At 39.3% G+C, this 15712-nt stretch overlaps 1 protein-coding gene across 8 annotated transcripts in view; it reads left to right on the top strand.

The window, feature by feature from the left end:
- Positions 1-15712, top strand: part of LOC135732328 (uncharacterized) — a 32802-nt gene that overhangs the window by 3131 nt on the left and 13959 nt on the right. For 3 of the 8 annotated variants that reach the window (XM_065250313.2, XM_065250290.2, XM_065250281.2), the window contains exons 8-11: positions 49-389; positions 4947-5736; positions 11584-12148; positions 12241-12384. In XM_065250313.2, coding sequence (XP_065106385.1) covers positions 49-121 — 73 coding nt within the window. In that variant the 3' untranslated portion in view covers positions 122-389; positions 4947-5736; positions 11584-12148; positions 12241-12384. Of the gene's footprint in view, positions 1-48; positions 437-4946; positions 5737-11583; positions 12149-12240; positions 12385-14617; positions 14920-15712 lie in introns of those variants that run through there. The other 5 variants (XM_065250322.2, XM_065250305.2, XM_065250296.2 and 2 more) reach the window with 5 other exon arrangements.

Raw genomic sequence — 15712 nt, 5'->3', positions numbered from 1 at the left:
CCCCCACCATATTATGGAAAATAAATAACTAAATGTGATGTGTTGCAGGTGGAGCTGGATGGCTGGGTGCGGCTGTGGGAAGACTCCAATGGCATCCCATCTGCAGACATCCCCTGGCTGAAGGAGGACAGCGAGAGAGGCCTCTTTATGGCCATCCAAATTTACAAGGACATCAAGGGCGTCATTCGAAAGCGGCGCATCCTAAAGTCAGACCGGATGTGGTTTTATCCCCCGAGCCACCCGGCTTCGTTAGAGGCGGCATCCCCACTCCACAGGCCTTTTTCCTGCCGCCGTTTTTTCTTCTGGCACCCCATCAGGGTGTGGTGGTGCTCTCTGAAGTTGGGGCCGGAGGCAACACATACCTCTTCAAGTCTGGTTACCACATCCGGGTAAGGCTTAGTCTCTTCTAGGGTTGTAACGGTATGAGATTTTCACGGTAGGATAATCGCCTCGGAAGCTATCATGGTTTTCACGGTTTTGCGGTATATGGGATTAAACCATCATTATAATCATCAGCTAAACTGACCCTTAAATGAATGCAAACAGATATGGTTTTTGGTTAAACATTTGGTTTATTTTATAAAACTTTTTGTGAAAAAAAGAAACTTTTGAATAAAAATAGACACAATTAAGCTGCATCTCTCATTTGAACAAAATAAGGAATAAGTTACTTCTCTTTAGATATGGCCTACGTATAATCAACTTAAAATTGACTTGTAATATAAATCACTTAAATGGGCTTTAGTGTTTTGAGAGAACGAGAGCGAGTGCGCAAGAGAGAAAAGGTTACCAGCATTCCCATGTAAACAATGCTGACATGTGCGCATTGTACTGAGATTAGACGGAAAGAAAATGCCATAAAGACTTTTCTCAAAAAGTTCTCTTTAGAGGCGCATTTATATAACAGCTTTGTGTCCGAAAACAGATCGGCCGAAAATTAAACACAAATCCGGTTCCGATTTATGTCCAATTTTCATGACTGGATTTTGGGATTTCCTCTGCATCACGGAAATAATGCTGCTTTAAATTATAAACAAAACACACCTTTATCTGCACAGAGGGATGTGTTTGCGAATATGGTAGCACACGTATTTCCTCCTTTTGCAGCCACTCTTTGTCCACATTTCTTGCAAACTGGATATCCATCTTCAAGGTGTTAGTTTTTTGGATACCCAAAGTATTCCCATACTGCAGATTTTAATTTTTTTTCCGGCGGGGGATAGAGGTTAGAATTTGTAGTCTCTGGCTCTGACATTTTGTCTGCTGTACTTAAACGAGTGAGGTCGTGGAATGAAGTTGCATATGTGCAGCAGCGCGCGTGAGATCTGCTTTATTAGGGGTCAAGCCCAGAATGGGCGAAGACCCCTATTGTATCCGTTAGTTTTCTTTTTCTTTTTCTTTTTAAATATTATTCTTCTTCCTGTTCCATTGCGGTCTATGGCAGCCCATAGAACCGTACATAGGAAAGTTATGAAATTTGGCACACTGACAGAGGACAGTCCAAATAATATCCCTAGCAATTTTGGAGTCTCTATCTCAAACCCGCTAGCGCCACCAACAGTCCAAAGTTGCACTTACGTTTTTGCTTATAACTTCTGCTCCGTAAGTCCTAGAAACGAAATTCTTGTTTCCTCTGATTCCTTGGTTTAAGACGATTCGATTAGACCCTATGACGTTATTTTCCGTCATGAAAATTTTTCCGCCATTTTGAAATATTCGTAAAACCTACTTTTGCGAACTCCTCCTAGAGTTTTTACCCGATTGCCACGAAAATCGGTATGCAGCATCTAGAGACACTCAAGGCAAAAATTTATTAAAAGAATTTCGATAAACCAATCCGTTCTCGTATAGCGCGTCAACGAATTTTACATAGAGCGCAAAAAAACTGATTTTAGGCTGTATCTTCGCCAAACTTAGGCCTATTGACACGACACTTGGTACTCGAGATGCCAGTCAGGAACTGAGGGTGCATGCACAGTTTCGTTGCAGCGCCACCTAGTGGTCAGACGAATGTTCTATACGCCTATAACTTTGGCTGCGATAAAAGTATTTTCACGGGACTTGATTTTTTGGAGTCCTGAGTAGTCGCCGAGTCCAACGATACCAAACATGCCAGGATTCGCCTTACGGTTAGCCCTGTGCATCAAAATAGCACTTAAAAAACACGCGCGAATAACTCCGCGAGCGTTATTCCGATCGACACGAAAACACCATAGGAAGAATATTGCATTACCTTCTGAACAAAAAGTTCTATTGGCGTTATATTAAAATTTTCATCAGAAATGGCCGAAAAATGCAAAAAACAAAAAATTACCTTTAAATTTTGCATTTTTTACACATAAATGGTTATAACTTCGCAACGAAAAGAGATTTTTTCACCAGATTTGATACGCAGATGTACGACCACAGTCTGAGGCCACACAAAAAAAAAATGGTATGCCTCCACCACTAGGTGGCCCTATAATTGAACAAAATCTTTCATATCAAGCAAGCCCTATGGTCATACAACTATTTTATTGCTTAACTAAAGTGTATAGTCATGAAACTAGCTAGATGTAACACAGTCATGACCTAAGGTTGCATGCACAGTTTTGTCATAGCGCCACCTAGTGGTTTTGAGATAGAAAATGGCTATTTTTGCCTATAACTACTGCAAAAACACATCTAAAACCATGAGTCTTCATGGATTATTCCTTTCATGAATTGAACTATAATCACTGGTGCATGTTCATTTACTCTCTAGCAACCAATGAGAATACCTTATCAACCGTTTTTGCAAGAGCTTTTTCTCTGCATCAGAACATTGTAGACACATGGGGATGGTGTATTTTGACTCATTTAACTTGTTGTAACATGTTGTGACACCATGGGCGTAGATTTAGGGTGGGACGCTAGGGACATGTCCCTACCAATATTCAGAGAAGACTGAATTGTCCCTAGCAATAATTTCGACCAAACATTTAATCTGTATTCATATATAACCACTAATGTCCGTCTTGTTCTTGTGTTTTCTATTTTTTACTTATTATATTTTTGTCAGAAATCATTTAAATTAGATTAGAAATCTTTTGCAATCCCGTTCTGTAAAAATAACGCTCTAAGTGGTACACAAACGGTTAACAGTTTTCGTTCTCTGCAATGCCCGCCTCCGTAAGTCACATCGCTAATATGATTGGCTTTGCATTTCTTTAGTCCCGCCTCTCTAACGCACATTGCTAATATGATTGGATTAGCATTCTTGAGTCCCGCCTCTCTAACGCACATCACTTTTTGATGGGCTTGTCTTTACTCGCTACGTGTGATAGGATGGTTTCACTTTGTACAACGCGCCAAAGTTCACTCAACAAGACGTGCGTGATTATTCGGGCGACAGGTAAGTGAGGAAGAAAGTATTATTATACCCACTGTAACTGTTTCATGCACAAAAAAAGTTGTGCCACATAATGATTCAAGGACAGTGTTTTCACCAATACAGGACAATCCCATGTTAACCCTGAGGAGTTGCAAACTTGTGTCAACCTTTTATAAATGGGGTGGCAAGGTTATTTAGAGGGTCCCTAATCCATGAAAGAAAATAACCCCAACATGGTAAAAACATGAATTCATGTCATGATTGCTGAATACTTTCATTACTGCACTGTGGTCATTACTTGCACAGATGTAGACATAATGTTGCATTTTAAACAAACTATTTTTTTCACACTGATTAACTGTCTGTTAATGAAAAGAAGATTTAATGTAAACTACAGAAACGTTAATAAACTGTGTTCAGGAAACAGCATGATATATATACCTACTTCAACACTGGGATTTTTTGGCAAAATTAAATTAAGAATTAAATATTAATTGCATATTCTTCAATATTATAAAGTTAATATGGATTCATATATGTTACTATGTGATTTTCTTTTTTTGACAAAGACTTAAACAGCTACTGTTTATTAGGCTCTAGGACATAACGAATTGTTTATTATAGTACATTAAATTTGGGATGGCACCGGGGGTGGCGAGTCAGATGTCACTGAGTAAAGTGCATACTGAGTTGTCTGTTGTTTATGTCAAGTAAACGGTGATAAACAGTTTTTGCAATGCGACCATTTTATTTATGTCCCCACCAATGCCAGAATCAAACCTACGCCCTTGTGTGACACATGTTTTGCCACTGCAAATATCACTCACATGTTCTTCAGTGCTCTAATGTTCCATGACTGTCAATAACAGAACGACGATTGCAGTAGACAAGAACAGAGATTATTTTTGTTGATTATTTTTGCGTTTTTTCATCTGAAATCATTAGGTTTACCTAGGTTCTTCGGTCTGCTTATCCAAACTCAACTTTACACCCTTCTGTGCCCTTTTCGGCTTGACCCCGGTATCGCTGCTTGCAGCTATATTTATAATTTTTTTCAAAACCGTGAATAAGCAAATGTTTACGGTATGATAATCGTACATGTTAATATCATGGTATACCGCCATACCGTTACAACCCTAGTCTCTTCACACCTGTTTTATAGTGATAAATACATCAGTATTGATTACTTGAAGGGATATTTCGCCTAAAAATGAAAATTCTGTTATCATTCACTCACTCTCATGTTGTTACCAACCTGTATAAATTTCTATATTCTGATGAACACAAAGGAAGATATTTTGAGAAATGTTTGTAACCAAACCGTTTGTGTACCCCATTCACTTCCATAATATTCTTTTTTCCTACTATGGAAGTCAATGGGGTCCACGAATGGTTTGGTTACAAACATTCCTCAAAATATCTTCCTTTGTATTCATCAGAACAAAGACATTTAATACGGGTTTGTAACAACATAAGAGTGAGTAAACAACGACAAAATGTTCTTTTTTGGGTGAACTATCCCTTTAACATACATGAATGCTGATCTGTGATTGATGTCTGATCTCTTTCTCTCTCACTCCGATGTGTGTTTTAGGTACGTCACATCTGCGGCGTGTCCGGTTGGAACACCATGGTGACAGAGGTGGTTTCCTGTGGACCGTGCCTCAAGGCTGCCAGGGGTTGAGCAAGTGGTCCCATGGGTCGGTGTTGAGGCTCATCGGTCCAGGTTTCCGGCTGTGCTGATGATTGACCGTAAAGCGTGGGGTGGACAAAACTGTGATTCACCTCCTGTGTGACCGCAGGAGTGGCGGCAGGTGCAGGAGAACCATAAGGAGGACTACAATCAGAGGAAAGACCTCTACACCATGCTCCTCATGGCCTTGGTGAAACCCGGAGGCATTGTCTCTGCGTTGGGCCACGGGGAGTTCCAGGTGGCACCACTTCTCAGAGAGCTTCCCTGCACGCGGCTCCTGCGGCATGCGTTCCTCCTGGCTGAGGTGGAAAATGTTCAGGACTACCAGAGCCAGATACTGTCCACATTCGACACCGTCCTGAAAATGGCATAAGCACCACATTGAACACCACATTGTGCAAAACTAAACTAAACTGTTTTCTATTTGTTTGTTTTGTTGTAGGTGGTGAAGAAATTGTCTGGGGAGGGCAAGGGCATCGGGAACAAGTTCTCCCAGATCGTGTCCTTTGTTCTCACCTGTAAGGAGTCTGTGGAAAAGCTGGGGCCCATGTGCCGTGGCGTCATAAAGCAGTTTCGGCTCGTCAATCAACCTGTAACCAAGATCCCTAACATCGACCGGGGATGCTGCAAGGCACAGGGTCTGACAGCCGTGAAGATGCTCTTCCAGCCTTGGATGGATGACGGGATGGTGGTGAGGCTGGACATTTTCCACACACACGCACATACGCATTCGAGCTGCAAGATTAATCGTTAAAAGATCGTGATCTCTATTCGACCCCCCAAACGATAATTATCCAGCATTTCAAAGATTCGGGTACCATAATTTCCGGACTATTGAGCGCACCTGAATAAAACCCGCACCCACTGATTTTTTTATTTTGAATAACATATAATAAATAAGCCGCACATGTCTATAAGCCGCAGGTGCCTACCGGTACATTGAAACAAATTAACTTTACACAGGCTTTAATGAAACACCGCTTGTAACAAAATAAATTCTCGGCTTGTAACAAAAATAAAAGGCTTTAACGAAACATGACTTGTAACAAAAAATAGCAGTAAACATTAGCCTAACAAGCAAGTCATTGTCACTATCTTCCTCATCCTGTGCACTGAAACCACTGAAGTCATCTCCTTCAGTGTCGGAGTGGAATAGCCTCAGAATTGCTTCTTCTGATATTGGATAGTTTTCATTGTCACTCTCGTCATTTTCATCTGGAGGCAAATCCCCCGCTGAGCCCTCTTCAACACGCAGCAGTCCAGCCTTTCGAAACCCATTGATGATAGTGATGTCGAGTGGCTGCAAATACTTTGTTGTGCCTCCAGGAATCACAGTTTGTCTTCTTGATGGCTTGTTTCACCGAATCTGTTGTGTGGGCCCTCATGCTGTCCAAAACTAGCAATGCCTTGCTCTTGTGAAAGAATCCTCCCGGTCGCCTGCCGTAACACTCCGTATGGCATTCATGCATTAGGCGTTCCGTCATCCATCCTTCTTGTTTACTTTTGGCATCATCGTGCGTTTAAAAATCACCATCGGTGGAAGCTTTTCTCCCGATGCCGTGCAGCTCAGAACACAGGTGAAGTGCGTTTTTTCATGCCCAGTTGCTTTCAGCGTGACTGATGAATCGCCTTTCCACGAATCGCTTTTCCCGTACGAGTGAGAGGCGGGTCAAATGTCAGAGGAACCTCATCCATATTTATGATGTTGTGCAAGCCAATGGAATGCTCCGCTATCTTTGCATCAGTAAATGTGCGAAAGTTTGAAACTTTTTCCTCATAGTCGGGAGGGAACTGCTGACACAGACTCGTCTGTGCCCTGATGGACAGGCCTTTACGTCTCATAAATCTGAGACACCACGATGGTCCACCTCTAAAATCCCCAAACTTCATTGCGGTGGTGATTGTTTTGGCTTTCAGTCTGATCTGCACAGTTGAAACACCTCGGCCGTCTGCTCTCTGTGTGTTTACCCAGTCTTCAAACTCATTTTCTAGTTCGGGCCATCTGCTTTTCTTCCCCCTGAATTCCTCACGCTGCTGTTTCCAACGTCTTATCATCGACTCATTAACACCAAGCTCCCGTGGAGCAGCTCTATTTCCTTTTCCAACAGCCAGATCAATCGCCTTCAACTTGAAAGCTGCATCATATGCATTTCTCCGTTTCTGTGCCATGATGAGGGTGAAAAAATGACTACCGTAATCAGAATGATGGGAAGTTCATTTGTTTGTTCGTCAATTTCATTGGTCTAATGAAAGCTTCATGCCACAAAAAAATTAAAGCGGGAAAATATATTAACCATCAGGGTGTCCGTGGGGTTTTAAAAAGTATTAAAAAGTGATCAATCAAAATTGTCAAATTTAAGGCAATTAAAAGTTGTAAATTTGGTCTCAGAGGTATTATTTTTTCCAAATTTTTTCAGACTATAAGGTGTCCTATTCTGATAGAATTTCAATCTGCGTTGGCGTTACTTCGTTTAAAAGCTTTTCTTGGCACATAATCATCAAGATCTTTCGTCTCCGTCTCAACGTATGTTTGATGCTGACGTCATATTCAGTGGTCATTCGGCATCATCTCAGAACATTGCGCAAAAAATAAAAAAAATCTCAGAACACTGCGCGCTCAACAGAAGTGGCTGGCTTACGTTTTATTTAGACAATCGTCTAGAGCTGTAATCGGGCCTTAAAAGTTAGGCCCGAAATGTCCGGAGCCAGACAGAATGCAGCCCGAACCCGAACGTACATTTAGATTGACAGCTTTTTAAGAGCCCAAACCCGTTTACAGCCCGACATTATTTAAATGTGCGCACACACACAGCTTTTGTCAAGAATGAGAAATTTACACAGGTTTTAACATTATTTATTCATGACTAATAATCTACACGCCACTTGCAAGTTGAAACAAAGAAATAAGTCATCTGTAACATTGTAACATCTCATTCTAAATAGACTTATGCAATACACTATAAATATGCCAATAAAATGTATATTTCTTAACGAATTAAATTAAGATAATACATTCTGAATTAAGATGGGTATTTGGGACATGGAAGGGCCGAAGATTTGTTGCATCACATAAAGGTTAGTTCTTTTTTAATATAACCCTCATTTGAAGAGTTATTTATTTACAAAGATTTTGTATATTATAGGATGATGTTGGCTAATTTACTGCTTGAACTAACAATAAACATCCCAAAAGTGCCAGTTTTGTCGATTATCCTCATAATAGCAATCTTAAATGATTTATATAAAGTCTAAAATGAACAAAAAGAGTTGTGAGAGAATGAGGCGAGATCCATCCAGACAGTATATCAGGGTTCCCGCGGGGTCTTAAAAAGTCTTAAAATGTCTTAAATTCAGAATGTTAAATTTAAGGCCTTAAAAAGTCTTAAAAACACCCAGATTTTTATCCTAGGTCTTAAATTTAATTTACCTAAGTCTTAAATTTCTTACCTCCGTTTATTCTCGAAAAGCATTGTCCGCAGAAAATTAAATAGTAATTTAAAACGCTGAAGAACTAACTTAATCAGTGGCGGAGGCAGAAAGTGGATGATGGTGGGTCTGTAAAAAGAAACGTTCCGCACTTTGTCGTAATCCACGCAGATCTTGCCATAAGCTATATTTCAGGTGTTGTGATCTGACTGTATACTGTGGGTTTGCGAGAAACAATCCTTAAATTTAGTTTTGTGTAAGCAAAAATCTTTTTAAATTAGCCCGTGGCTTACCTGAGCATTTGCCAGATTCAAAAACATAGAGGACACAGAAGCGAAAAAAATCAACAGTGCTTTATTGAAAATCCACTTAAACAGTCGGGCCGTCGAGTCACGAGCCACCAACAGTGTGTAAACTTTAGTGTTACACAGTTTTATATTTTAGACTTTAATATTGCTTTCTGCTGCAATGCACTCAAACCTAACGCGCTTCCCCTTCAGCTCTCCACAAACAGCAGCGATTGGCAGGCGGAAAGCAAGAAAGTACCGTAATAAACCATATATTTCTAAAAGCGCAATTGTCTTCATTTAGAAACAATACAAACTTTTTTGATAGCGCAAATGCTACAGGAGTTACGGTTAAATGAATAGCGGTAGAATCAGAGCATAGGCACCCTGGTGCATAGATATGTATATAAAGGCTAGATGGCTCGTCCGCGCTGATGGCCAATTGAGTGGAACGTCCGCATTTTGGCGGCCATCTTAGGACAGGGCGCTCGCTCACTCGTAGCATTGAGTTTTAATGATGCAGGTACTTTTAAATGACCATAACTTGCTTAATTTTTTACCGATTTTCAAACGGATTGGTTTGTTATAAACGTCAAAGATGTACCTATGACACTGAATACGTATACTAAAAATAAATAAAAAATTCATGAAACATGTTAAAGCATCCAGAATTATAGCCACGTTAATAACGTTTGTAAAAAACCAAACCGTTTGTAAATCCGTCAAGAATTCAGCAAGTTACGAGCATTTTAGTTGGCGTATGTCACTCACCTTCCGTCCACAGCAGCAGGGAGCAGCACTATGGCAGCACTGACCTAAGATGGCCGCCAAGTGACGACACAGCTGACTCCGCCTTGAGCCATCTAGCCTTTATATACATATCTATGCCCTGGTGACCCTGCTGCATACGTCATCAAGCCTAGTTTATTTACGTTAACTGAGCATTACATTCGCAAGTCATAAGCGTATTTCAACAATTTACGATTAACTAAGAATAATAATAATAATAAATATTTTAAAGTTAATTATATTCTGAAAATAAGACGTATTCAGGATAGAAATGCGACCCTTCGAATTGAGAAATGCTGCAGCCTTCGGATTGAGAAACGTCTTCGTGGATAACGTTAGCAACACATACCAACCCACGAACAGCCTTTTAATGGTACATTTCATTTTCTTAATACAGATTCATCTGTTATTGTGTAATTAGAGAGGCTATTAAACGTGATGGAGGTATATAGTGCATATTTATGCATAAAACGTATGGATGGAGTGTTTTTGACTCTGATCTCTAAGTTATCTCATATTAGTGGATTTTATTTGTCAAAAAACATTGTTGATAGAATTTTATAAAAATACTACTTACACATATTAGTGTGATTATATAAATATTGTAAATCAATGCATTTCTTAACTATTAATTAAGAAAAATCACAGCTATTTTCCCTTTAACTCAATGTATTTCAATGGCTCACTATGAGCTTTCATGAACTAACTGAAATCTCTATGAATCACGTGACGGCCGAGCTTTTTGGACTTCCATTGTCAGAAGTCTCTTCCTAAAGGTCTATGGCAGGGGTGGGGAACCCTGGTCCTGGAGGGCCACTGTCCTGCAGAGTTTTGTTCCAACCCTAATTAAACACACCTGAAAAATCAAATTAAAGTCTTCAGGATTACTTGGAAATGAAATTCAGGTGTGTTTGATTAGGGTTGGAACTAAACTATGCAGGACAGTGGCCCTCCAGGACCCAGGGTTCCCCACTCCTGGTCTATGGGTAGAATTGTTGGCGCTAACACTCGTGGTCTAATAGGGTTAAGCATAATGTATTTTCATGTATTTTGATTATCTGTTTTAATACTGTGTTTATTTTATATTTTTCTATAACTGAATCAATAAAAATAGAACGTTTTGAGATTTTCTGAGATCATTTGAATGCTTCTAGTTATGTGTCGTGTTGGTCTTAAATTTTACTAATAATGGTCTTAAAAGGTCTTAAAAAGGTCTTAAATTTAACTTGCTGAAACCTGGTGAGATCCGTGTGTCTGTCTGCTCTGACAGCAGCCGATAAAGCTTCCTGTCAGTAAAGTTAAAGAACAAAGTGAAATGACTCGCTGCTCTTGACTAAATAACTTTTGTAGCTTTAATAAGGATTAAATATTTAATTTATAGTTTATGCAGTGCAGACTGCATATAACTTTGATAACTTTATTAAATTTAAATGTCCTAACTATTAAGACAGGAAGGGCAGGAGTAAACATGACATTTACTAAGGGTTCATGTTAGCATTGTTTTAAGTTTACTTAAATTAAAAACTGTTGTATTTGAAGCCTAATAATAAATGTAAATAAAAAAAAATCAGTAGCTGTATTAATATCAGTAATACTGGCCTTCATTCATAAAAAGATGCCATTTAAACAAGTATTTACTGTCTTTATGGTGTTTCTACATTAATTTGATTAACTGTGAAATTATTATGTTAAAAACGTACAAAAACATTTCCTTTTTATTGCGATTAATTGCAATTAATCACAGAAAAAATGTGTGATTCATCTAGTTAAAGTTTTAATCGATTGACAGCACTAGTTTTTAGTATTTTGTTAAATTCAACAACTTATCACAGTTATAGAAATGTAATATTTGGCTCAGGTTTTGTTGTTGGAAAAAAACACTAAATAATTTAATTGCTGAATTACCATTTATTAATTGAAAACAAATGTGTATGCAGTAATGCTTCTCCTTAACCAACCTTTGTGAATGTTGAGATCTATTTTACTGTCTCTGAATGATAACTTATAACAGATTTCCTCCTGGTGTCGATTCACAGGAATGTGTCACATAATTGAATATGAGGCAACTGCTATCAGTTGGAATGGATGGCCCCAATGTGAATTTCAAGTTGGTGGATCTACTCCAGAAAGAACATGCAGAGCTCTATGGAGGTGCCCAGGTTGTCACAGTTGGAAGCTGTGGACTTCACACCGTCCACAATGCTTTAAAGGCAGGCTTTACTATGTGGCAGTTGGAAAAACTTCTGCGAGCCATGCACTTCCTCTTTCATAATGTGCCTGCCAGGAGAGATTTCACTAGGGTGACGGGGTCCTCCTGCTTTCCCATACCATTTTGTGGCCATAGATGGGTGGAAAACGTTCCTGTGGCGGAAAGGGCAGTTGAAGTTTGGCCAGTGCTGAAGATGTATGTGGATGCTGCAGAGAAAAAGAAGGTTCCAGTCCCCTGCACAGCTTCATATGACACCATAGTAGCTGCACAAAAGGATCCTTTCATTATTGCAAAACTCCATTGCAAGAACTTTCAACCCCTTCTTGACAAAATTCCAAACTGATGAGCCAGTGTTGCCCTTCTTGGCCAAAGATTTGACTGAGCTGCTGATGGTAATGATCATTAAATATTTTATAAAATTGATTGCATTTGGTGAATCTGTGTAAATGGTTGGATTACTAACTGCTTGTTTTGTCATTTTAAGAGTTTACTGAGGCGGTTCGTTCAACGAGACCTCACCCAGGACCTCACACCCCTGCAGCTGATCAAAATAGATCTAACAGATGAAAAGAACTTGGTCTCCCCAAAGAGTGTAGACATAGGCCTGGGAGCAGAATCTGCTATCAAGGTAATTTTCTTTATTCCCCCCCCCCCCAGAGATGCACGTGTGTTTTGGGTTGCCTGCAAAAAGAACCAGGATGTATGTTGTAAAATTAACTTCTGTCATTTATTAGTACTACTACTACTATTATGTTTAGGCTGCTACTAAAACTACTACTACTACTCAAATTAATAGTAATAATAAGAAGATGAAAAAGAAATGGGGATAGAAATAGGGATTAAGAAGTAAAACAAATTTTTTTCCAAAGCATTTGCAGTGAACATTCACTAATGTTCCTCATTTGTTAGGAACTTCAGACAGGGTTCCCGCGGGGTCTTAAAAAGCCTTAAAAGCATTGAATTTATGAATTTGGAAATAATACCTTAAAAAGACTTAAAAAAGTCTTAAATTTTGATGTCTGGGTCTTAAAAATTGTGCTGTATGTAACTTCTCCATATTTTTCCTTAAAAGTTTCTTTGTCAACCACATTTTGATTAAATCAGGGATGCAAACACATCGCTTTTCGGCGCCTGCGGTTAGGGTTAGGTGCCTGGTTCGTCAATAATAAAACTCACTCACATACGGTAATATAAAAACTCACTGGGACAGCAAGTAGACTTTTGAATCTAAAATAATAAGTGGATAAAGCTCTTTTAATCCGCAAGAGAGGAATTAAAAGAGGCACTTTTACTGCTTCTGCTCTATCTAAAAAGGAAAGAAAACTACATAGACCATAACACACCAATTACATTTATAATCTCTAGACCTGCACTTTCTATCATTAATATACTATACATATTATTGTATTCAAAAGAGTTTGATAAAAGGGGTCATTTACACAAGTATTGCTTCATATGTCAGTGCAAAAACAGTAAAGTGTTTTGTGATGCTTTGACAAACGTTGTCAGCTTTGTTCATTTATGGTTGGATTTATTAAATATAATGTGAAATTAATATAAATTAATGCAGCCAGATGGAAGGCCCTGGTTACGTTGCAGGAGGTGGCCAGGAAGAAGAGGAAGGAGTAAAGCAAGAAGAAGTGCTAGATAGTTCAATAAGAGTTTTGGTTTAACATAAAAAATTAAATTGAATATTCCAAATGAATGTCGGCGTCTTTTGATTTTCGAATTTCATTTTACTCTATATACATAGGTTGGTAGGGATGGCAGGGGTCGGTGGCAATGTAGCCTAAGTATCTGGATATTTGCCTGGGTGTGAGGGCTTAGATTACCTTTCTCTTTTTTGAACATACATGTGTTTGCATCTCTGTTTGTTTAATAACGTAGTATAAATAAAGAGTGGCGGATCCAATAATTGAGAATGCAACACAGTCCCGGGTCACAGTACAAAATACTGCGAACACGTGATGCCTTCAGTAAATGAAGATCACCACAACCATAGACTGCAACACAGCAACAGGCAAAGGAGAAGCGGGAAAAATCAAATAAAATCTCAGAAATTCCTTAACAACTTAACATTGTTTGGCAAACTTTCTTGTGGCCTACTGAAATTTTTTTTTCACACCTGCTTGGCTTATCATCTTTTACCCATTTCACATCGGAAAAATAAATGAACACAAGTTCAAGGATTTTAGTTTTTCTTTGCTGGTAGGGACGTGAAATGGGTATTAATTTTTTATATAAATGGTCTTAAAAAGGTCTTAAAAAGACTTGAATTTAACTTGAAGAAACCTGTAGGAACCCTGTTCAGAGCAAACCAGGATTCAAGGTTGGTGAGCTTTCTGTGCTCACCTTCGGGCGAGAATGTTTGCAGGGCCTGATTAAAGTTGTTGTGAAGCTACAGGAGAAAAGCCCCCTGAAATTCCAAGTGGTCAGGCAGATTGCATGCTTGGACCCTTCAAGAATGCACAGAGATCCCGATTGGTGCATCAGACAGATGAAAGGAATAGTGCAAACATTCCTCCAGGGCAAACATTTGGCAGGTGGCATACCAGCTGGTAAGAAGATATTGTATAGGGACAGTCAAAGTTCATAGGTTATTCAGATTGATTAAAGCTTTGTATGAGAAGTGTGTGTGTTAGCAAGATGGTTTTCTGCATTCTCTTCTCAACAGTCAGGAAGTGTCAATGCTTTATCAAATTAATAAGTTCAGAAGAAGCCTTACACATTCCTAGCTCTACTTAGATGTTATAACATTATGTGATGTATGTATTGCCAAATGGTCTGATAGGCCAACTGGGACTAATACATTTAAATGACCTACTGTATTAATTAACTTAATTTCTTTGTCTATGTTGTAGGTGATGTAATCATTCAGCAGTTTACATCATTGCTGTCTCTTGAGGGCAGAGATGAACAATTCCGCTCTTTCCAGCCTTTCAAGCAACGTGTGGATGTGTTTCTACACTTGACCCTCAGCCCATCCTACATGGACCTGTTGAGATTCTGCCAGAGCCACTTGCCATAGGATTTTATGCCCACAAGTTCATATTAGGCCTATAGCACAAGTGCAAACAATAGTTCACCAGTTCATAGAAGATGCCGGTTTGTGAATCCGCAACAGTTCATAAAAGATGCCGGTTTGTGAATCCGCAACAGTTCATAGAAGATGCCAGTTTGTGAATCTGCAACAGTTCATAGAAGATGCCGGTTTGTGAATCCGCAACAGTTCATAGAAGATGCCGATTTGTGGATCTGCAACAGTTCATAGAAGATGCCGGTTTGTGAATCCGCAACAGTTCATAGAAGATGCCAGTTTGTGAATCCGCAACAGTTCATAAAAGATGCCGGTTTGTGAATCCGCAACAGTTCATAGAAGATGCCGGTTTGTGAATCCGCAACAGTTCATAGAAGATGCCAGTTTGTGAATCCGCAACAGTTCATAGAAGATGCCGGTTTGTGAATCCGCAACAGTTCATAAAAGATGCCAGTTTGTGAATCCGCAACAGTTCATAGAAGATGCCAGTTTGTGAATCCGCAACAGTTCATAAGATGCCAGTTTGTGAATCCGCAACAGTTCATAGAAGATGCCGGTTTGTGAATCCGCAACAGTTCATAAAAGATGCCGGTTTGTGAATCCGCAACAGTTCATAAAAGATGCCAGTTTGTGAATCCGCAACAGTTCATAGAAGATGCCAGTTTGTGAATCCGCAACAGTTCATAAAAGATGCCGGTTTGTGAATCCGCAACAGTTCATAAAAGATGCCGGTTTGTGAATCCGCAACAGTTCATAAAAGATGCCGGTTTGTGAATCCGCAACAGTTCATAAAAGATGCCAGTTTGTGAATCCGCAACAGTTCATAGAAGATGCCAGTTTGTGAATCTGCAACAGTTCATAGAAGATGCCAGTTTGTGAATCCGCAACAGTTCATAAAAGATGCCGGTTTGTGAATCCG

This window comes from Paramisgurnus dabryanus, chromosome 20 (genome assembly GCF_030506205.2).
Source record: "Paramisgurnus dabryanus chromosome 20, PD_genome_1.1, whole genome shotgun sequence".
Classification (NCBI taxonomy): Eukaryota; Metazoa; Chordata; class Actinopteri; order Cypriniformes; family Cobitidae; genus Paramisgurnus; species Paramisgurnus dabryanus.
The sequence above is the reverse complement of the archived record's forward strand: the minus strand, read 5'-3'. Positions and strand labels throughout refer to the sequence as shown.